Source organism: Vombatus ursinus, unplaced genomic scaffold (genome assembly GCF_900497805.2).
Source record: "Vombatus ursinus unplaced genomic scaffold, bare-nosed wombat genome assembly UNPS02004698.1, whole genome shotgun sequence".
Classification (NCBI taxonomy): domain Eukaryota; kingdom Metazoa; phylum Chordata; class Mammalia; order Diprotodontia; family Vombatidae; genus Vombatus; species Vombatus ursinus.
In genome coordinates, this window is record NW_020944476.1 from 442,258 (window position 1) to 467,160 (window position 24,903).

Below are 24,903 nucleotides of genomic sequence, written 5' to 3' on the forward strand. Positions count from 1 at the left end.
TCCTTGGAAGGAAGGACTGTCTTTCTTTTTATTAATTTTATCCTCATTACTTAACACAATGCGTGGCATATAGTAGGTACCCGATAAATGTTTATTGGACCTGGTTATTGGATTGTATATATTTGTAACTATGTCTGTCTGATCTATCTATCTAGAGTGGATTAAGGGAGGAAGAAGTAGCAGGAGAGGAGACTAGAGGCAGGAAAGGCCGTTGTATTAATCAGGGCATGAGGCAGTTAGGACCAAAACTTGTGAGGTAACTGTTAGAATGCAGAGACATGGGCAAATCACACATTTTGGAGGGAGAATTATTAGTTAGGGATAAGTTGATTATTGAGGATGAAAAGAGGTGTCAAAGATCAAAAGTGTCAATTGCTGAAAAACAATCAATAAATAATAAAAAAAAAAAAAGTCTCAACTCAGAAAGTCATAATAGAACCCAAACAACCCAGGGACTAGATATTACTCCTATACACTCTTTAACCAAGACAAGATGTGGTCTGCATTCATCTTCTTCCAAAAGACTCATCTTTCTTTTGTGAAGATCTAAGTTCTTGGACCAAAAAATTAAGGGTTGCAAGGGCAATGGCGTTATTTCCACCCCCAAGAGCTGCTGACAATGTAATAAGAGAAAGTATTGAGGAATATATAAACTTCCACAGGAAGGAGGGAGGTAGTATGGGACCATGGAAGGAGTGCTGCGTTTGGAGTCAGAGGACTTGGGTTTGAATCTGGACTCTGACACTACCTCCATAAACTTTGGGTGAAGTTATAAACTTAATTTAATTATATTACTATAAATTATATTATTATGATAAATTATACATGTTATACATTATATAAATACATCACATATTGCATATATTATGGTATATATTCACATATATTATATATTATCTTATTTTATTATATGTAATATATTTAATACATAATAGTATATATTTATTTCTATTATAATATATAACATGTTATAAATTATATAAAAATTGTATTATTATAAACTTAATTTTTCTGGGCCTCAGTTTCCTAATCTGTAAAATGAGGAGTTTGGACAAAAAAAATACCTCTAAGGTCCTTTCCCACTCTAAATCTATAATCCTATGGTTTACTAGTTACGATAGTGATTATGCTTATCATAATAAAAACTGGTATTTACATGGCACATTAAGATATAGAAAAGCACTCAATACTATTTCATTTGATTCTCACGAGAATCCCTTGAGGCAAATATTATTATTCCCATTTTAGAGATGAGAAAATTAAGCTTACTACTTGGGTGACCTTAGGCAAGTTGCTGAGCCTCCTTAAAACTCAGTTCCCTCGTCCATCAAATGAGGGGTTTGGACAAGATAGCCCTTATAGCCCTCTCTAAATCTAGTTCTATGAACCTATTGTCCTATGTATAAGAGGTTTGCAATGATGGTCCCAAAAGTTTGTGCTAAAAACTCACTGATGGTACCTTAATCAGTAAAAAAAAAAAAAAAAAATCCCCAGTTATGTTACAAATATATTTTTCCTCCATGGCAATGAGTATGTGCATGTTCATTTCTGCAACAATTTGAAACTGTCACAATCATGATGTTAGTGTTCATGCAGCAATCAAATCAAACCCTAATGGCAAAAGTTATCATTGCTCTTACTGCAAGAACTTAATGAACAAATCTAAAAGAATATTGCCAGTAATATTAAATTACTCAGGGCATTCACAACACATTTTTGTTGTTGTGGCTGTTGAAAGGAGTTTGGAGAACAACAAAGCTTTGGGAACCACCATCCTATAAGTTAAAATTGAAGTTGAAAGAGTTAAGTAAATTTTCCATGGTCACACAGTTATTAAGGGTCAGAGATAGGATTTAAACCCAAGTATCTCCTGACTCCGAGTTCAGAGCATGGTAATCAACGATTCCATGATCGTACTTTGTTCACAGCTCTAAGATAATAGTCAAGTAAGCTGGATCTTACTATTGCCAAAAAAATCTTAGCAATAATTACTTTGTGCCTCAGTTTCCCCCCCCAACCAGGGAAATAATGTCTATTCTGGTGACTTCTTCACATGGATTTTTTTTCAGGGAGAGGTGAGAAGAAGCCTGAAATAGAAATTGTGCTATGACTTACATGTGTATATTGATCAAGCTGATATCTCATCCGCATGGCTTCTGATGTTCTGACAAGGTATTGAGGCTGGTGGATGCTGAACCTTCCACAGAAGGGCTCAGTCCCACTGCTGAGGTCCCCATCAGGACCAGAATCCTGTAGACCTGGTGGTAGTCATGATACCAAGAAAGATGGGTGAGGTTAAAGAGAAAGAAGTAGTCAGAGAAGACCAGAAGGATGAGTGGGAACATGTTAGAAAAAAAAATAGAATATATTTTCAAATTCAAAAGTGTTTTCTCACTCATCAAATTTACTTAGAATTTTTAAAGAATTTCTCCTTTATATTCGTACTCTATCTTATACCATACTTATTTATTTCTATATTACATAGTCCCACAACATTTAATTTTAATTTGTGCATTAACATTTTCTCCTTCACTTTCTTAAGTCTAGATAATCAACAAAACAATAAACCAAGACCTGATCTGTAACATTTGCCAATTTCTGAGGTGTAAAAGCTTACGAAGGGCAGCTAGGTGTTGCAATAGATAGAATGCTGGGCCTGGAGTCAGAAAGACTCATCTTCCTGAGTTCAAATCTGGCCTCAGGAACTTACTACCTGTGTGACCCTGGGCAAGTCACTTCACCCTGTTTGCCTCAGTTCCTCATCTGTAAAATGAGCTGGAGAAGGAAATGGCAAACCACTCCAGTATCTTTGTCAAGAAAACCCCAAACAGGGTCACAAGAAGTTGGACACAACTGAACAACAGCAAATGCATATGCTGAAAATTTAACAACTGCCTCTCCTGAGCTATTTTGAGCTTGCTCCAGTACACCCTTGTATAATATTCCCTATTAGAATATCAGTCCCTTGGGGCAGCTAGGTGGCACAGTGGATAGAGCACTGGCCCTAGAGTCAAGAGGACCTGAGTTCAAATCCAACCTCAGACACATAACACTTACTAGCTGTGTGACCCTGGGGCAAGTCACTTAACCCCATTGCCTAGCCAAAAAAAAAAAAGAATATCAGCCCCTTGAGAGCAGTGACCAAATTCTGTTTCATCTCTATATATAGAATGCCTAACACAATACACTCATGTAATAAAAGTTTGTTGAACAACATAGTTCAATACTTTCCAAAGGGCTTGCCCTGGAAGTGGATTTGGTGGCAAAGGAGGGGCCAAAATTACTCAATATTTTAAAGTACAATACTCATGGGAAAAGATCCACTTTATTCAACAAAAATAAGTTCAAATATAAGGCTATAAAAGTGAAACCAATATGGTGAATTCACTCCAAGTGACAGTAAATACAAATAAATCATATTTGTTTCATAAGATATACACAAAAGTCAAATTTGAGTTTGATTATGTTAAATCTTTATGTGGATGATAGGTCAACTAGGTGGCCTAGTGAATAGAGCACTGGCCTGGGAATCAGGAAGATTCATCTTCACGAGTTCAAATCCTGCCTCAAACATTTACCAGCTGTGTGACCCTGGGCAAGTCACTTAACCTCATCTGTAAAACAAGGTTAACAATGTCCAGAGTGCCTTTCTTCTGGGATTGCTATTATTAGTCCAATTGAAATAATATATACAGAGTACTTTGCAAAATTTTAAACTCACATATGAGGATCTATAATACCACAACAATATGCATGTAATAGTTAACATCTATATATCGTTCAATTGAGATAACATATGCAGAATAGTTTGCAAACTTTCAAGGGATCTATAAGGACATATATTAAGACTATATAGACTATATATATATATATACATGTATATGATAACTAACATTTAAATATTGCTTGAAAGACTGCAAAGTACTCTGAGTATGTTATCTTAATTGGATTTTACAACATCCCCATACAGTAGGCGTATATCTTTTAAAGACTTAGTTAAATGATTTGCCCCTGGTCACAATCTAGTAAGTGGTAATGGCAGAATTTGTGTTATTATTATTTCCTGATATTAAGGGGAGGGGGAAGGCAGAAGTACCACGTGCTCACAGTTAAGGTGCTATATGCAACAGTTAAGTTGTATATTATTTCCTAGGTGAATGATTATTCTGAGAGGAAAATGTCCAGGCAACCATGTGGGTTTGGAAGACTTCTCTGAGTCATCAGGGGATCCAGCAGGAACCAGAATCAATCACTGGTAGAGTCTTCCAGAAGCAATAATAATAATAAATAACCTGTAATACCAGAGTGATAGTAGCCAATAACAAATGAAGTACCCACAGATGGGTAAAAGATGTTTTTCATTGGAAAAGCCACCCAAAGATGTTATAGTTTCAGGGACTGTGATCCCTCATGACAGGGTTAAGTGAACTATGCCTGATTCATGAAACCCAAAAGAGAGTTGCACTTAGGGATGAATTGCATGAGATGTCCACAAAGGGACATAAAGATTGGCAGGGGCAGAAGTTTAGAGGCACCTTTTGGGTCTGTGCATTCTCTACATGTGTGACTCTTTACATTTATACTTTCATCTTGTGCCCACTCTCCCAGGGATTTTGTTCAAAGGAAGAGTGTGCCTCTGGTTCAAAGGGCATTGTTTTGTGACAACTATTCTAGCTGTATTTGCTCAGCAAATCCTTTTTCTATAAGCTAATAGAGTTCAAGTGGCTTATTGATAATGAGGACACCTGTGGGAATTAATGAACACCAGCATAGAAATTCCAGCCCCTTAAGGTCATGCCTAGAACCCTCAAGATTAGCCATGCTCTGGGGACCTAGTCCACCAATTTGAGTGCAAGTCGGGGGCATGATTCTAGAGAATTTGTTACAATTAAAAGGGCAGGTCAATGACTTAGTTATCATTTCCAAATACAAAGTTTAGAAACCACTTTCTTACTTGTTTAAAAAAAAATACAACCCCAGAACCCACGCAATATGATAATTGATTATGATTGTTTCCTCCTACAGCACTTTTCTTTTTACAAGGCACAAATCTAAGGAGCCTAAAGGTTCACAGCTTCCTATACTTATTCTTTGTCCTTTCTCTTGGTCTGCAGTGTTTTACCTTCTCAAGGATGAAGGGACAACAAACAACTTTTCTTTTTAAAAATATAACACCTCCTCTCCATTAGCAACTTCTCATTGCAATACTTTTGGCCTGATACATTCATTGACATTTCTCAGCATCCTCAAAGGGAGATAAGTATTATGCCTATAATTTTACAGAACTAGAAAGAGGGAATTGAAGTGCAAAAGGCTCATAATTCACCAAAGCCAAGACAGCACCTTGTTCAAATCCAAAATGGAGAAGAATTTGAGCTGAAAGTGGTTCCAGTCTGCATTTTACTGTAAGCAGTTCCTCTATCGCTGTTTGGATCTGTCAAAAAGAAAAATACATGGAATGATTACTGTAAAAAGAAAAATCAGCAGAAAATCTGCCATGTATGTGCAATTGAGGAAGGCTCCAGTGACATGGAGGAAGAGTAGGCCCACACCTGAGCAGCGGTGGCATTTACAGTTACCGGCTGGCTGGAGACACCATCCCAGGTGAGACAAAATTTTCCTGTGCCAGTCACATTCAGCATCTGAAAGTGCAAGACAGACAAGAAGAAATAATTCAGACTAATTCAAATCGATTTCACCTTTATCATTTCCTTTTCAGCAGATATTATTTCGATGCTCCCCATTGCCTAGTAGTCCATTTCCCAGCACACTATAAACACTCAATAAGGATTCATTGAATTGAATTGAATTGAATTTCAATATTTAAAATTCAACCACCAATTAGAAACTAAGGGCAGTTTTTAGCAGCTGGGTGGTGCAGTGTATAGCCTGGCCTGGAGTCAGGAAGGCTCATCTTCATTAGTCCAAATCTGGCCTCAAACACTTACTAGCTGGGTGACCCTGGGCAAGTCACTTAACCCTGTTGGCCTCGGTTTCCTCACCTGTAAAATGAGCTGAAGAAAAAAACTGACAAACCACTCTGGTATCTTTGCCAAAAAAAAAAAAAGAGAGTCATGAAGAATCAGACATGATTGAAAGGACCAAACAACAACAAAAAGGGGAGAGTTTGGCTTTCATTCATTTAGTAAATGCCTTTCTTGCCATGAACATATGAGTCTGTCTTTATATTTTATGTGTCTTGTCTCGAGAGTGTTGAGTTCAAATGATATTATTCAAAGACGTCTTTAAATATTGCTAAATAGATGTTCTTTCTCCATGGCAATCTCCTTTGTTAAAACAGCAATATTCTAGGTCATAGATTTGGGGCCAGAAAGTACCTTAGAATAAATCAAATCCAATACTTTCATTTAACATATGAGAAAACAAATCCTGTAAGATGAATGTGAGTAATTTATATACTGAATTATTTTCTATAGAATGAAAGCACCATTATCCTTTGCCTTTTAAGAGATGGGGACAAGCCAAGAGAACTAGGGGACACAGGATCTGGGTCCAGCCAGAAAGGAGTGGCTACTGATCAAGGGAAATAATGGGTGATGAGTTCCAGACCTCTACCTTTATTCAGTGAAAGCAATGAATATCCAGGACAAGGTTTACCCAGAATTTAGTCTTAAAACCAAGAGAAGCCAAGCAAAACAGTACAATGATCATATAAATAATACTTTTTCTTTCCTTCCTTCCTTCCTTCTTCCTTGCTTTCTTTTTTATTTCCTTTCTTCCTCCCTCCCTTCCTTCTCCTCCTCTTCCTCTTCCTCCTCCTCCTTCTTCTTCTTGTTTTCTCTCTCTCTTTCTCTCTTTCCCTCCTTCTTCCCTTCTTTCTTCACATGTATCTCCTCATCTTGCTCACAATAGAAGCTCAGAAGCTACTCAGGGGACAGTACCACTACTGATCTACCTAGAAGCTTTCACCTGTTCTGTTTCCAACATAGGCCAATTTACCCCTCTTTGGGCAACCTGGTGCCCCCTCCCCTAGTCCCCAATATCCTATAAGGCTCACCATACTGATAACGAATTTAGTGCAAACACATGATCAATATAGACCACTGCAGTTCAGTATATCCGAGTACAGGAGATCTGCCAGCCTTAGCTTCTCTTGTAGCTGGAATTATGGACTTGTGCCAGCACCTCACCCAGAAATAATACTTTTGCAAGATACTTTCAAAACTATCATCCCATTTATTTTCACAACAGGTCTGTAAAGGATAATTAATTAAATTCATAGATGATTTAATTATTTAATACCATTAATTATAATTAATTAAAGAGGAGAGCAGGTGCTTTCCTCTTACATAATCAGGAAATGGAAGTTTAAGGTGGGAAGATGATTTGCCCAAAGTCACACAGCTAATCTGCATGAGGAATGGGACTAAAGCCCAGGTCTCCTGACTTCCAGTCTCATGTCATTTCCACTAGGCCATGGCAACCCCACTTCCAGAGGTGGGCCCTTGCTCTGACTCAAGTCTCAATGGATACCAAAGGTAAAACTGACCTGTATCTCTGGGAGCCTCTGAGCATTGGCTCGGATCTGGAGTTTCTCCCGACGGTAGGTGTTTACCACATCAGGATTCAGCCAGGTGTTGTGGATCTGGACTCCAACGCTCATCCCATGACTGGGAGTTGTGCCATAGTGTTCGGCTTCCAGGTAGTACTTTGCCCCACCCAACAATTCCAACTTCGGGGACTTCTGTTGCCAGGTCTCCAAATGCCCATTAGTCTCCCAGGAATCAAACCAGTCAGCTATGCCAGCCTGAATGAAAGCTATTTTCACCTGTATCCAAATAAATACCCCAAAAGGAAAACTCTTGAGCTCTCAGGTCTCTCCTCCCATCCCTAGTCAGGAAGCAACCAGACCTCCCTTAAAGAACAATTGGGCTGTTCTCTCCTTAAAATGACAAGAAAACCAGATAATTCATCCATAAAAGGCTTGACACAGGCATCCCTGGGAAACATAGATAGGTTTGTGTCTCCATATCTCTCTTCCTCTCTTTTTCATTTCCCTTAGAATGCCAAGAAAACCACTAAGAAGAATCAAAAGATGACTTTATTATGATACGTAAAGAATATTCAACTAGGAGCCTGGAATCATAGAACCCAAGTTTAAGTCCTAGCTCTACCGTTTACTACCTGTATGACTTCAGACAACTTCCTTGGTTTTTTGGGACCCCCTTTTCCCCATCTGTTTTCCCATCTTTAACATAAAGCAGTTGGGCTAGAGGACCTCTGAAGTACCTTCTGCCTCCATGTGTAATCCCATGTGATGCTGGACAAGTCCCTTAGCCTATTGGGGCCTGTTTCCCCAACTATAAAATAAAAAGTGTGGACTAGCTGACCTGTGAAGTTCTGGTTCTCCAGCTATGACCCTAAGACAAGGATGACGTTACTTCCTGTGTATTATGGGTGAAGCCCAGGATCTCCTAGAGAATGCCACACTGGTCAGATCCTTGCTACAGGAAAGCCCAATCATTCTTAGCTCCATTCCATTGTCCTGAGCATTTTCCAAGATTTTGGTAGAAATGAGCAAAGTGCAAAGTTACAAGGAAACAGAACTGGGTAAGGAAAACTTTCCTATCAATTAGAGCTATCCAAAAAACCAGGAGTAACTACATCTGGAAAGTATAGATCTAGAGGTAGAAATCCTTGAGTCTCACCCCCTCAATTTATAGATGAAGAAACTGAAGCCAAGGAGATCAAGTGACTTGCCCAGGGTCACACAGTTAGTAAGCATCTGAGAGAGGATTTGAACTCAGTTCTTCCCGAATGGCTTGCTCCTCACCCACGGTCTTCAAGAAAAGGCTAGATGAACATTTGCTGTATTAGCAAATGGGCTATATTAGGAAGCCTCTAAGGTCCCTTCCAACTCTTCTGTGACTCTGCGATGGCTTTCCTTGTTTGCAAGCATGACTAAAAGAAAAATTGGGCTTATCCTAGATCTATCAAATGAAGAATTCAAGCAGCTGGTTTGGGTGACCCAGAGTAGTCCTACAGTTGTATGTTGCTCTTCAGAACTTCACTCATATAATGGAAGCAAGACTAGAAAAAAATGCCATTGTGAATTGTATAGATGGATATATTACACGGTAGAGACACATGAGGGCACTCTAACCAACCACCAAAAATTTTAGACTGAGACTTTCAAAGTCTTGGAAGAGACTAGAGTCAAAGCATCATAGATTTATATCTAAAGGAGACCTTAAAGGTCATCTAGCCCAACCTTCTTATTGTATAAGTGAGTAAACTGAGACTTAAAGAAGTAAGTCAACTGCCCAAGGACAGATCAGGTCAAAGATTACAAAGTGGCACAGCCAGGATTCAAACCCAGGTCCCCCGACTCCTATCACATCAGTTTAAAGATTGCTTTGTTTCCATGGCATCAAATTAAAATTTTGAATCAAAACCAAAACCTAAAGAAAACTAAAAACACCCTTTGTCAATGACACAGTGAATTCCTGCTCATAACCTTTGTTGAAGATTCTCCCTCTATTCTGGATGGCACCATTTCTAATCCTTTGAGGCTAAGCAATACCTTTCCAAAGAGGGCTTCCAAGATCCCTAGGGCACAAGGGTAGTGTAGGAGGGGGAGAGCTGCCAAAATTTTCTTTCTGAACCAATATCTGGGAGTGGATTATTTATACTGAGCTATCCCACCATCAGAAGTCCATGGTTTTATGGCCTTTTTTGAGGAGTAGTGATGGGTTAGTAGGGACAGGAGGAAAGAAGAGAGGGCATATGAAGAGAACGATACCTTGGTCCCTGGATCTTCTGATTGACTGAAGTACAAAGAGGCTGGGCTATCTGCCTGGATCCAAAAAGTGTAGTTATTTGTCTCTGGGGCAACAAAGAATCCACTGAGCCGAGCCCTGGAAAGCAGAGGAAACACCAGTGTCATGGGAGAAGCCAAATCTCAAAGCCTGTCACATATAATGTCTCTTTCCTCTTGTTTTACTTGATGGTGATAAGAAAGAAAAACTTTATTCCTGCCTCACCTCACTGGGGTCCTCTTAAAAAATCATTCATGTAGAAATGGACTAGGCTAATAATCTCCAGTGCAGTCATGATAGAACGAAAGAAAGAAAGAAAGAAAGAAAGAAAGAAAGAAAGAAAGAAAGAAAGAAAGAAAGAAAGAAAGAAAGAAAGAAAGAAAGAAAGAAAGAAGGAAGAAAGGAAGGAAGGAAGGAATGGAAGGAGGGAGGAAAAAAGGAAGAGAAAAGAAGGTTCTATTGCTACCTTTTGTTTTTATGTCACAGTGACACATCCCACCACCAGTACTCCTCTGTCCTGAAAGCAAATCTTCTTTTATAATCAGTCAATAAATACTTATTAAGTGCCTACTCTGTGCTAGGCACTGAGCTAAGCACTAAGGATGTGATGAAATGCAAAAACAAAACCAAAAAAAAAAACAAAACACCAGTCCCTCTTCTCAAGAGCTCACTGTCTAATAGGGGAGACAAATACAACTATGTACAAACAATCTATATCCAGGAAAAGTTGGAAATAATCAATAGAGGAAGACGCTAGAATTAAGGGAGATCAGGAAAGACTTCCTGTGAAAGGTGGGATTTTAACTGAGACTAGAAGGAAACTAGAGAAATGAGCCTTCCAGGCATTGGAGACAGCCAGTGAAAATGATCAGTCAGGATATGAAGTGTGCAGAGTTCATGGGGAAGAGGGAGGGAGGAAAGTTGTATAAGGTATAAGAAGACTGGAAAGGGTAGAGAGTGGGGACAAGTTATGAAGGCCTTTGAATGCCAAAAAGAGCATTTTCTATTCAATCCTGGAGTTTATAGGGAGGCAATAGAGCTGACTGAGTGGGGAGGGAAGTGGGAGTGACATGGTCAGACCTGTACTTTTGACAGCTAAATGGAAAATGAAATGAAGTAGGGAGGGACTGTGGCAGGAAGAAAAAGCAGGCTTTTGCAACAGTCAAGGCGTGAGGTGATGGAGATGGTGATGGTATGAGGTGATGGAGAGAAGGGAGCATATTCAAGAGATGTTACAAAGGTAAAATCCACAGTCCTTAGCAACAGATTGGATATGAAGGATGAAGGGAATAATGAGTCAAGGAAAACACCTAAGTTGTAAGCCTGGGTGACCAGGTGAATGGTAACAAACATTTATCAAGCTCCTACTATGTGCCAGGCACTTTGCTTTATAATTACTATCTCATTTGATCTACACAACTACCCTGGGAGTAGGAACTCTTTTTATTTCCATTTTTGTTGTTTCTGTTCAATCATGTCCAATTCTTCGTGACTTCATTTAGAGTTTTCTTGGCAGAGATGCTGTAGTGGTTTGCCATTCCGCTCTCCAGGTCATTTTACAGATTAGGAAACTGAAACAAACAGGATTAAGTGATTTTCCCAGGGTCACACAGCTAATAAGTGCCTAAGGCCATATTTAAATTCAGGAAGATGAGTCTTTCTTACTATAGACCTGACATTCTATCCACTGTGCCACCTAGCTGCCCCTTATCTCCATTTTACAGTTGAGGAAACTGATGCAGACAGAAGTTTGACTTCCTCAGGCTCACACTACTAGAAAGTAGTTGAAATTAAGTTGAATTCAGGCATTCCTGATTCCAGACCCAACGGTTTATCCACTGTGCCACCTCGCTTTCTACATTACTGTTGTGATACCCTCAATAGCAATAGGAAAGTTAAGACAAGGAGATGGTTTGGGGGAATATAAGAAAGAAAAAGAGTTAAGCAAAAAAGTAACCAAACCAATGATCTCATCTGATGGCAGAATGTAACATTCTGCCCTAGTACTCCCTTTCCGTTTCATCTTTAACCATCTAGTTGAAATACCATTATTGGTATTTCAATGGCTTAAAATTCTGCTTCTTTTTAGTGATTTTTTTTCATTTACATTGTTGTGGTCATACACATTATTGTCCTTCTTAATTCACTCTGCATCAGTTTACATAAATTCTCCCATGTTTCTCTGAACTTCTCATATTTGTCATTTCTCATAGCACAATAATGTACTAAGAGACAATGAAGTATAATGGATAGAGAGGCAGCCTTAGGATCAGGAAGAGCTAGGTTCATAGGATCTTAGATCTATAACTTAAAAGTCATCTAGTCTACCTCTCTCAGTTAATGTAAAAAGAAGCCAAAGCCCAGGGAAGTTCCATGACGTGGCCAAAATTATATGGGTGGCAACATTTAGCTATGGCATCCAAACCAAAGGACCTATGACTCTCTCCATCATACCACCCTGCCTTCCCTTTGACACATATTGGAGCTATGTGATCCCAGGCAAGTCACTTACTATAAATAACGCAACAGTTGCTGATACACTTTGGCAGAGAGAAGTCCCTAAACCAATAAAGTCACAGGTCCAGACAAGAATAATAATATTCCATTATGTTCATATACAACAGTACAACTATTCCCCAACCAGTGACACCCATTCACTTTCACTGGCTGCTCATGCCAGGTACAACTGAGTCCAGTTTGAGTATTTTTAATGGCACCACAATATAACTGCTCCTATAGATGGGCTAAGAATAGTCTGGACCTTCACAGACTATTTTATTTGTCTCCTGTGACAAAGAAGGAGAGAGAATGAAGGGAAAGGATGGAGATGGTAGGGTTTCCCCACACACACCATCCTCCACTCTTTATCCCTTACACACTCACATACTGGGAGTAAGATCAGGACAGTACTTATGGAAATATGATTCAGACCCTCTCTTCAAACATATGCCTGCAGGGAGCATGAGTGAAAAAAGTTAAATGGAGAAGACTGTTTTTATCAGGATCACTCACCCAGGTGGCTGGAATACTTGAATTAAAAAACAGATAGAGAGGAACTTATGGTCTTTATCCACTTCCTCTGTCTTCCATCAGCTAAATAAGAAGGGCACTTGTTTATAAGGGTGTTTTTTTTTTCTATTTTTTTAAGACCATATCTAATTGACCTAATCTGATTTTTCACAAGTACCTGTGGTTGATCCTACCCTTGGCATTTCCTTATGTCTCTTTGCTTATGGCACAAAGGTATATGACAGTTCTGAGAGCCACATAGAGAGAGTGACTTTTGCCAACAAAGAACTGAGATCCCAACCACCCACCCCATAGCTAGAGAGTTTTCTTTCTCTAACTGGGGGTATAATCATGAGTCATTCATATGTTACAAGAACAGAATGATTATGGACTTGGACCCTTAAATATACCCCACCAGACTTTAAGCCTAACATAACAAAAACCTAGCTTTAAATTGGAAAAGGGCCTTAGAAGCCATTGAGTATAACTCCCTCATTTTACAGATGATGAAACTGAGGCACAGAGAATTTAAAAGACTATTCCAGAGTCACACAGCTAGTAAGTGAGGTGGGAATTGAACTCAAAACTTCCTGACTCCAAGTCAAATGTCCTATCCAATACCTCATTACTCTATTTTGTAGTACTTGGGAGAGAGACACTGGAAGCCGGGCATATGAGGCATGTGAAACTTGATTATGTGCATATGACAATGTCTAAATGTATGCTTGGAATCATAAAGACTTGTTGAGTTCTCCCCCCATCTGGAACTCTTGTGCCTTTCCTGTAACTACTGTTGCCAGGCTGGCATCTTCTGCCATTCATCCCTTACCCTCATTGCCCTTCTCAAATTGGAACCTTGCTCAGGACAAGACCCAGGAAATTTCAATCCCAGAAATTTCAATTCTTCACCCTCTACAGCACCTAAGAGTCCATTCCTGATCTTCTCTTCCCTTGTATTGGAGAGAGAGACAGAGAGAGAGAGAGAGAGACAGAGACAGAGACAGAGAGACAGAGAGAGAGAAAGAGACAGAGAGAGAGAGACAGAGACAGACAGACAGCAGAGACAGACAGACAGACAGACAGACAGAAAGAGAAAGATTGGAGATTGATAACCTGTAAATAAGGGCCTTCCTGTTCCAAATCTATGATCCTATGTTAGAAGCATATGCATTCACACAAACTGCACAACACCCACCCCCAATACACCCAACCTCACTTCCCATGCCTGGAATACATTCCCTCCATGTCCCTACCTCTCAGAACGTTTATCTTCCTTACAAGCTCAGCTGGAGCTTCTTTATGAAGCATCCCCAGGATAAATTCCTTACAAACTGGCTCCTTCCTACCTTTCCAGTATTCCTACATGGCTGCCCTCCATTCACTCTATGATCCAGCCGTACCGATTTACCTATCGTTTCTCATACTTGAGACTCAGTCTCTGTCTTTCATCTCTGCGCCTCGGCAGGGGCTGTTCTTTATGCCTGGAATACTCTCTATCCAAAACAATTAGTCTTAGAATCCTCAACCTCCTTCAAGAATCAGCTCAAGAAACATCTCCTCCAGGAGGCCTTTCCTGCTTCTCCCAGAAGCTAGTGTCATTCCCTCTAAGGTTACTTTCCATCTATTCTATGTTTATCTTTCATGTATTGATTATTTATTGATTTCTGTGTGTACATATAGATATAGTCTCTTTTATTTGAACACATTCCTTGATGGAAGGAACCATCTTACCATGAGCTCCTTAAGACCAGATGTTGGTTTTTGCTTTTCTTTGTATCCCCAGAATTTAGCACAGTGGCTAACCTGGTGCTTAATCAAAACTTATTGATCGATTTCCTGATCTACTCAAATTTTAGGATTCTCTCCCTTCTCAAATGACTTTGCATTTACCTCTCCATGTACATTTTGTACCCCTCCCCCAAGTAGAATGTAATGTCCTTGAGGGCAGAGCTACTTTTTTGTTTCTGTATTCATAACCCCAGCACCTATCACAGTGCCTTTTTTTTTTTAACCAATAACGTCAGAGGCCATCTAGGCCGACCTCCACACCACATAGATAAGGACTGAGGCCAGAGGAGGTTATATGACTTGCCCAAGCACACAGAAATAAAAAGTTGCGTGTCATAGGTGGCATTGGAATTCAGGTTCTCCAACTCTAGAGCCAGCTTTCTTTCTGCTGTAGCACATTGTCTCCCCATAATATTCACTTATTTAAATGTTGAATTTGAAAATTGTTGTTTCTGAAATGACCTCATTGTGTTCCCAACCACTGACCACGCACCAGTTTGATTTCACATGCCACACTGAACTAAAACATTTGGGGCTAACAGGTGTAGGAATGAACATGACTACTGTATCACAGCAAAAGAAAAAGCCCAGATTTGGGCATGGGGGGACATAGAGAGGTTATGTCTGAGATTTTTAATCTTTTTTTCATGTCACATTCTCTGACAGGCTAGTAAAACCTTAGTCCAATGAAATCCATAGACCCCTTTCTCAGGCACAAAATAAAATACATAGGATTACAAAGGGAACCAATTATATTAAAATGCAGACATCAAAATATATTTTTCATTAACCAAACAAGTCCATGGAGGCCAGGTTAAGAAATTTGCCCAGGGTCACATAATTAGTCATTAAGATGAGATTTGAGTCCAGGTTCTCAAGACCAGCTCTAGTGCCCTATCCACAGCATCACGCTCTCTCTTAAGGACAGATATTAATAATCTAGCTACAATGCTGTGTTAGTCCATGAAATGTTGACATCAAGAAGGTCCTCAGCCACAAAAAGGGTGGCAGCCCCTAGCCTAAGAGACTAAATTCTATAGCCATTCAACTAGCTAATGCTATGGTGTGCTGAGGGGGGGAAATGTATGGTATAACAGTTTTCAGTTTAATCTGCATTTTTGTTAACAATTTCTCCACCTTAAGTCAAAATGATCAACAAAATAATGAATTAAGTCCTGATTTGTAGAATTTGCTGATTTCCAAAGTGTACATGTTCCCATTGAAAATTTAATAATTATCATGTCTTCCAGTAGGAGCCAGCTGCAACACAGCCCTAACTAGTGACTAATCAGTATACCCAAGGCCATGTGGCACTGAGGCAATCCTTATCAGGTAAATAAATAGCTTTACAAACAAAATGATGCTTTTAAAATCTCACTTACCCTCCCCTTAAATGGAAATACATTTTGTTTTCTCACTTCAAGTTTCTTGCTTGTAATGTCATGGCTCCCCCATCTTTTCCCAAAATCTATCTCATACCTGAAATGTTGCCCTGCCTCTGACCGGAATCCAAATGGAGAGCTAGCATTGGGAACAATCTGCCATCTGTAGCCAGGGGTGGTGTTGGTGAGATCTAGGCCCTCCTGAACATCTCCAGCTTCAAAGAGAAGTCCTCGATTGCCTGTAAGATAAATGCCATTAAAAGAATCAAAAGCCTTTAGACTCTAAACTGAAGGTCAATGGAATCTACCATAAAGCCAACAGTTAAATAGAAAGAAAGGTTATTATTAAATTATTTTTAAAGCCTAAACCCCATCCAATCAGAGACAGCCAGAAGGCACCAGAGGCCAGAGGCCACCAGACTTATGGAACCTTCCCCAGTGGTCCCACTCTTCTCCCTGCTTACAGGGATCCCACTAGAACCCTAATGACCCCTCAGCCTTGCCATCTGCCCACTGTTAAATCCTAAGGAACCCTGGGCCTTTCTATCTTCCATGTAGCTGAACTCTCCTATATACGTTGTCTCCCCAAATTAGAATTTGAGCTCTTCCAAAGCAGAAACTCTGATTTTCCTGATTTTAGTCCCAGTACTTTTCCATTCTGTTCTACTATCTGGAGCCTATTTTTGAGACTTTTTTTCCTCTTGTCCCTATACAGACATCTAAAAGGAAATTACAGCCTATCCAGGGCAAGCATCTTGCAGTATGTTCTGCTACAACAACCTTTTCTCACCACCAAGAACAGAAACGTCTCGCTCCAGAAACCAAGCCCCCTATTACCCAGCCAACCTGGGAGAATTAATTCACTCATCTTTGGCTCTCTGCCTTAAGACTAAACTATCATGGCTGCTGAATAAATGAAAACTCATCTAATCTACCATATATAGCTGGATGCTGAGCATGCTTTCCATCCAATCTACCCATCCACCAGAAAACCGTGGAAGCCATGTGCTCCTCAATCTGGGTATTTTGCCATCTGCCCTGTCACTGTAGATAGGCATTACATTAAAAAATTCAATCCCTTTCCATCCCTTGCCCTTTGTCTGAGAACAATAATTAAATCAATGCAACCATTGCCATTGGAAAGGGATGATAATTGATTGCCCTGTGGCTACACTCACAATCTCTATGACTTCCTTTCTGAAAGATCATTGGTTTGGGAGTTAGAGAATCCAGTTAGATGCCTGGCTCTGCTAGTTAGTTAACAAATCTGTGTGACCTTAGGCAAGTCATTTAATCTCTCTGGGTCTCAATCTCCTCAACAATAAAAAAGAGTTAGACTAGGTGACCTCTAGGTCCCTTTTAATTCCAAATTTATGATGCTATGATCCTACATTCCATCTCTTCCGGTAAGTTCCTTGTGGACAAAATTTGTATTCCCAAATACCCAGCACAATGCCTGGAACATTCTAGGTTTGTTACTGTTCGATTGTTTCAGTCATGTCAAACTCTGCATGACCCCTTTTTTTGGGTTTCCTTGGCAGTTTCTTTCTCCAGCTCATTTTACAGATGAGGAAACTGAGGCAAACAGGGTTAAGTTTCTTGCCCAGGGTCACACAGCTAGTAAGTGTCTGAGACTGGATATGAATTCATGAAGATGAGATGTCCTGAATCCAAGTCCAGCGCTCTATACACTTTGCCAGCTAGCTGCCCCACACTACAGAAGCTTAGTAATAAATGCTTGCTCATTCACTCATTTGTAATTTGTTGCTAATAGCAACTTGCCATCAACAACACAATGTGAGAGGAATGAAGAGAGAGACTGAGATGAGACAGCTGAAACTCAGGATATGTAGTTGGTAGGAGCGGGTCTGTGGATCAGGCAAAGATGTTTGAGGCCAAACGGGCTGCCTAATGTAGAATGTAGCATCTAGGCTAGAGTGAGTAGTTGAAGAGTATTAATTAGAAGGTTTATTTTGAGCGGAATAGAAAATTCCTCTAAAGGGTCACTTCTGAGTGGAAGAAAAGGGCAGAGAACCAAGGAATGGAGATAATGTGCATGGAAAGAAACACTTGTTAGGGTTTAATAACATGAGACTAAAATAAGAAATGGACATTTGGAAAAGAGGCTATCAAATATAGTCACATACTGGGAGGAAATTCTAGTTGGGAAACAAATGTATGGCTATTTTTGATGGGGGAACTACTTGTAGTTAGTCAACATCCTTATCTAGAGGCAAGAAGCCAACTTCACAAGTACAAGAGAGCAGGTCATCTTTAAATATATCTAAGGGTTTTACTGAACTACAAGCTTGATATGACTCAACAGTGTAATATAACAGCCATAAATGCCAAAGCAATCTGGGGCAGCATCGAGAGGCACAGTGTCCAGGAATAGGAGGTGTCATCCCTCTGTCCTCTGACCTGGTTAGAACATATCTGTAATGTTATATCCATTTGTTGGCACCATATTTTAGGCAGGACTTCATAAGCTGGTGGATATCCAGACAAAGGCAACCAGTTTGGTAAGATCCTTGAGATAATGTCATATGAGGACTGACTGAATGAGGGGAGTGAACATGCTTATCGGGAATGAGAAGATTTGGGAGGAACATGATAACTGTTTTCATGTATTTAAAGGGTGGTTACAGGATAGTCGATTCACATAAATATTTAGAGTTAGAAGGGACTTTAAAGGCAGTCTTTCATTTCCCTGCACATGGGGATAAATGAGGCCCAGAGGTTAAGTTACTTGCCCAATGTGACATGAGTAATGAGGGTGGAAAAACTGGTATTTGAACCTAGATCCTCTAATGCCAATCCAGTGCTTTTTCCATGGCACTATGCTATGGAAGCTAGATGGGGTCATAAAGAGTCAAACGTGACTGAAATGACTCAGCAACAAATGCTACAAAATGATTCAGTTTCTCTGCTTGACACAGGAAGACAAAATGGGAAGCAATGGGTAGAATTTGCAAGGAAACTAATTTAGAATGTTAAAGCTGTAACTGGGAATGTAAGGCTGAAGAAGGTGACATGATAGGTGAGTTAACTCCCCCATTAGATTGTGAACTCCGGGAGACCAGGGACTATTTTTGCCTTTCTTTGCATCTCTAACAGCTAGGTGGTGCAGCAGACAGAGTTGGGAGCCTAGAATCAGAAAGACTCATCTTCCTCAGTTCAAATTTGGCATCAGGCACTTACTAACTGTGTGACCCTGGCCAAGTCACTTAACCCTGTTTGTTTCAGTTCCTCATCTGTAAAAATGAGCTGCAGAAGGAAATGGCAAACCACTACAGTGTCTTTGCCAAGAAAATCCCAAATAGGTCAGGAAGAGTTGGAAGAGACTTCAACCCTCACACTTAGCACAGTACCTGGCATAAATAGGTACTTAATAAATGCTTGTTGGCTTGGCTCAAATTCCAGGATTAAAAGGCTGTCATAGGGAAGAGGGATTAAGCTTGTTCTGCTTGGCCCCAAGGGATAAAGCTAGGAGCAACAGACAGAAGTTGTAGGGGCATATCTAGGTTGGTCAAGTTTGTAGAGAAAAACTTCCTCCCATATAGAGCTGCCCCAGGCTAACGTGGACTTTCTCAGTAGACAATATGTTCCCCCAAGTGGTCGTCTCTAAGTAAAATAGGGATGATCACTTCTTATGTATGTTGTAGAAGGGATTAATGATTGGGTGTGGCTTGGACCTGATGTACATGAAGGTTGCTTACAGTTTTGAGGAGTCCCTTCCACCTGAGGATTCCTTAAGATAATCTCCCCTCCTCTGGATGACCCGGCAACCCCCTGAACACACTTGATGCAAAAACTTTCTCTGTAAGATTGCAGATCCAAAAGACTTACATGAAGTGATGTAAAGTGAAGTGAGTAGAACCAGAACACTGTGTACAGTAACAGCAACACTGTACAGTAAAGAACTGTGAATATCTTAGCTATTCTTAGCAATACAATGATCCAAGACAATCCCAAAGGAAAAAATGCTATCCACCTCCAAAGAACTGATGTTGTCTTAATACAAACTAAAGCATACCATTTTTCACCTTTTTTTCTTTCTTCCTTGCCTTCTTTCCTTCCTTCCTTCTTTCTTTCTTTTCCTTCTTTCTTTCTTCCTTCCTTCCTTCTTTCTTTTATCCTTCCTTTTTTTATTTGAGTCTTCTTGAACAAAATACCTAATATTTTACATGATTATACACATATAACTTCTATCAGGTTGTTTGCTGTCTCAGGGAGGGGAGGAAGGGAGAGAATTTGGAATTCAAAACTTTTTTAAAAAATGTTTTAAATTGTATTTACATGTAATTGGGGGAAAACATGTTTAAAAAATGCACATCCGAGCAAAGAGACATGATGCATACTTTTGCTACTTGCGTTTAGTTTTTAGGTGTTCCAGGGACAAATTGCACATTGGCAAAAAGTTAGTTGCCATGTATTAAGCATATATTAGGTTTGAGGCACTGAGCTAAGGCACTGGGATTACAAACAAAAGCAAAAGACAGTCTCTGCTCTCAAGAGTTCACAGTCTAATGGGGGAAAGACAACATGCAAACAGCTTTGTACAAACAAGCTATATCCAGGAAAAGTAAGAAATAGTCAACAGAGTGAAGATGCCAGAATTAAGGGGGATCAGGAAAGGCTTCCTGTTGAAGATGGGATTTTAGCTGGGACTTGAAGGAAACCAGGGGAGTCAAGAAGCAGAGAGGAAAAGGGAGAACATTTCAGGCATGAGAGAAAACCAGTAAAAACGACTATTCAGGAGATGGAGTGTCTTGTTTGCGGAACTGCAAGGAAGCCAGTGTCACTGAATCTCAGAGTATATGGGGTTGAGCGAAGGTATAAGAAGACTGGAAAGGTATGGGGGAGGGGGCACAGACACAGGTTATGAAGGGTTTTATACACTACCAGGGGCTTTCATATTTGATCCTTGAGGTAACAGAGAGTCATTGGAGTTCAGAGAGAGAGAGGGAGAGAGAGGGAGAGAAAAAGAGAGAGAGAATGTTTTGAGGGGAACATGCTCAGATAAGCATTATCAACCAAGAAAATAGCTTTAAAAATGAATAAAACATGATTACACGCACCACCTAAGGCCGAGAGGGGTGGCAAGTAGGAGGGCACTACTATGAAGGCAACTTCTAATCAAGGATTCTTAACTTGGGGTCTGAATTAAAAAAAAAAAAAGGAACACAAAACCCTTATATATGAGATAGATACATTTATCTATCTATCACATTTATAAGGGTTTAGTATTTCTTTTCTTTGAAAAGAATATATATTTTTGGTATATATATACATATATAAAACATAGATTGATGTTTATATATTAAATCATATGTATAATATATCTTTATATCATATCATATATATAATTGATTTCCTTTATATTTCATTTTATTTTATGTCTTTAAAAAGCACTTAGCACAGTGACTGGCATGTAGTAGGCCCTTAATAAATGTTTATTGGATTGGATTGGATTAAAAACAGTATATGAGAAAGGGTCCATAGACTTCACCAGACTGCCAAAATGGACCAACATGAAAAAAAAAAAAAAGTTAAGAACATCTGCTTTAAGAAAAGTGTTTTGTCCTCCCACAAAGGAGCTACGCAGACCCCTGCTGAGGCAAGGGACATTGTCAACTTGTCCTCTCAACAGCTGCATTCAGCATATCACACCACTGTTACCCGAGCCGCCAGCACGGGGATTACTTGCTTACAGAGGGACCCAGTACTCTTTCCTTATGCAAGCAAGACTTGTTGCTTTCAATCACTCGTTTCAGTGGTTTCCTTTCCTTAGATGGGAACTTCATCAGAGTCGAGACAGAAGAATTGGGCCCCAGGGAATCCCTGAGCAGGAGCTTTGCAGCCATTTCCACACCTGAGTGGCCTTTCCTTAGAAAGGTGTCTTCTCCTGCGGGGCCAATTTCCTCTAAGTGCTTGGCACTCTGGAGAAGACAGCTCCCGCCAGTTGTTAACTATAAAAGAAAGCCTCTCCGCAGTCAGTTCCCTGATGTGGAATCCAAGGGTTTCTCCCCTGGATCCAGGGGCAGGTGACATGCCACCTGCCCTCAGTTTCTAACTACAGCTGAGCCTGTTGTTCCTAAAGGGAAACAGCGTGAGCTCCAGCAGTGTTTGACACACCTTGAAAAGTTTTGTCCTTTTCATCTCAGAGCCCTGAGAGGGTGGATTTTAAAGACTCTTGAGGCCAGTGGTGGAACAGACTATATTCTCCTCTCCAGCTTTTGCCTGTTTCATTTACAATAAACTGATGGTAAAGTCATTTCAAGGCAGAGAACAGCTGCCCATAACAGAGAAGGAAAGATATTTGAGTGACCTTCCTTGTGCTCCAATCTCTAAGTTCTAATAGGCTTTGTCTATAACTAATGAGGCATTTGTTACTTTCTGCAGGACTTGGAGTGGGGAAAACTTCCTCAGACACTCATAAAGAGGCAGTGTGGTGTAGTGCATTGGCCCTGGAGTCTGGGGACCAGTTCAAATCCCGCCTTAGATGCTTACTACATAAATGACCTTGGGTAAATCCTTTATCTTTCCTAGGCTTTGGTTTCTTCATCTGCAAAAGAAATGGGACAGACTAGAAAGCCTCTGATATTCCATCTAAATCTAAAGTTATGATCCTATGATTCTCAGCTATATAATTCTAATAGAGTCATTTAAAGTCTCTGAGGATCAGTTTCCTCATCTGAAAAGTGGGGATGATAGTAGCACCTCTCTGGTAGGGTTTTGTTGAGAATTAAATCCAGCCTCAGACTGGTTGTGTGACCTTGAGCAATTAAATCTCTGTTTGCCTCAGTTTCTTTATCTGTAAAATGGGGATAAAAATAGCACCTACATCATAGGATAGTTGTGAGAATCAAATAATAATTGCAAAGTGTTTAGTACAGTGCCTAGCATATAGTAAGCTATATATAAATGCAAGCTGTTATTAATCAAATAAGGCAACATAGGCAAAACACTTTGCAACCCTTAAAGCACTAAAAATATGAGCTATTATTATTGTCCATTAACATAGATGAGGGTAGCTAAGCAGCACAGTGGATAGAGTGCTGAACCTGGAGTCAGGAAGACTCATCTTCATGAATTCAAATACGGCCTCAGACACTTACTAGCTGTGTGACCCTGGGCAAGTCACTTAACTCTGTTTGCCTCAGTTTCTTCACCTGTAAAATGAGCTAGAGAAAGAAATGGCAAACCACTCTGGTATCTTTACCAAGAAAACCCCAAATGGGGTCACACTGTGACTGAAAAATGACTAAACAACAAAATAACATAGCATTCTTTGTAGATAAATTTGAGACTGCTTAGCCACCATCAGTAGGGCATGCCCTGGGAGTTGTATCTCCAGTAGCTGTGATGGATTGTCTCTCTTTTTCTCTAGTAAACAATCACGTGAGTTAATAAGATGGCTGGCCAAGATTAGGGACATAGTTTGAAGCTGTGGAACAAATCAAAGCTAGCTGTCCAACTTAGAATTCATGCTCAGGACCTTGGCTTCATAAGCATAGTGCTAGTTATCTGAGTTAATTATCTGCTGAGTTTGTGGCTGAGAATTTAACTCAAAAGAGTTCAAATACTCTCCTTACCCTGTCCCTTGCCTAAAGAAAATAGCAAGAAGTACACTGGTGCTTCCTTACCTGGTTGAGGTGATGTGAGCTTTGTACCCTGCTTCAGGGGCCCAGTGGTACACTCAATCTTCCTTGGAGAGATGTATTTGATTTCACATGGGATGTCTAATAACAACATGAGAGAAGAACAGGATAAGTCAAAAAATCTGAAATAGACAATAACTGGAAAGAGCCATCTTGAGCTTAGGTTCTGGAGTCAATGGGACTGGGTTCAAATCTCACCTTGGCTATTTACTATCTGGGTAACCTTTGTTGAGTTGCTTAATCTCCCTGGGCATCAATTTCCTCATCTGTAAAATGGGGATAATAATAGTACCTACCTCCTAGGGTTGTTGTGAAGATCAAATGAGACTATAATTGTAAAGCGCTTTGCGCATAGTAAGCACTATACAAATGTTAAGTATTATGATTACCCCAGAGATCCTTTACTTTAGCTCCCCTATTTTCCAGGCAGAGCCAAGACTAGAACCCAAGTTTCTTGACTCCTGTCCAGGTGTTCCTTCTACTATACTATGCTGAGTTGGTGAAACATTGGTGGGAGGGGAAGAAGTCACCACATCATCAAAAAGGGAAGAGACACAAAGAAATAGCTATCCCCAAAGCACTTTCCTACATCATCCTGCCTTCATACCTTTGCTCAAAGGTTGCCTACTTCAACCATCTTCTCTTGTCAAATTCATATCCAATTTTTAAAGTCATGTTTAAAGACCTTCTCTTCTATAAACAAGGTGGCCCAGGGGGAAAGGACTGGATTTGGAGTCAAGGACCTGGCTTAAAATCATGATTCTACTATTTACTACCTGTGAGATTGTGGTTCAGTTACCTAAATTCTTTGGACCCTATTTTCCATCTCTGTGAGGTGGAAAGGTTGGGTTAGGTGAACTCTAAATTCTTTTGCAGTTCTAAATCTAAGATTCTATGATCCTTTCTCAAACCTCTCAGATTGAAATCATCTTTCCCACTTGTTCTGTATTCACATAGCTCTTTGTATATGTACAAGTATTGAACTTCCACATTCTATCTTGTATTTGTATAGGCCCCATCTCCTCTCCTGCAAAGAGAGTGTGGCATAGTGGATAGGCAGTTGGCCTCAGGGCCAGGATCACCTGAATTCAAGTCTCACCTATTGGTACATGTTGGCTGTGTGACAATCCCGGTGAAAGAAACGATTATTTTTCTCTTATATTAATAATCAATTAGTATTAGGGGATTTAGGATTTTTCCTTTTCTATTTCTTTATTCAAAGTCCAGTTCTTGTGAAGGACATGACTGATAGATAAGATTGGGTTAACATTCTCCTCAGTC

General features: G+C 39.9%; 1 protein-coding gene across 1 annotated transcript in view; it reads right to left on the bottom strand.

Moving 5' to 3' along the window:
* PKHD1 (PKHD1, fibrocystin/polyductin) overlaps positions 1 to 24,903 on the bottom strand; it is a 492,125-nt gene that overhangs the window by 419,478 nt on the left and 47,744 nt on the right. The window contains exons 13-19 of the mRNA XM_027840287.1: positions 23,608 to 23,703; positions 16,056 to 16,197; positions 9,764 to 9,878; positions 7,511 to 7,789; positions 5,553 to 5,642; positions 5,344 to 5,434; positions 2,116 to 2,258 (exon numbers count right to left, since the gene is read on the bottom strand). Coding sequence (XP_027696088.1) covers positions 2,116 to 2,258; positions 5,344 to 5,434; positions 5,553 to 5,642; positions 7,511 to 7,789; positions 9,764 to 9,878; positions 16,056 to 16,197; positions 23,608 to 23,703 — 956 coding nt within the window. The remainder of the gene's footprint in view (positions 1 to 2,115; positions 2,259 to 5,343; positions 5,435 to 5,552; positions 5,643 to 7,510; positions 7,790 to 9,763; positions 9,879 to 16,055; positions 16,198 to 23,607; positions 23,704 to 24,903) is intronic.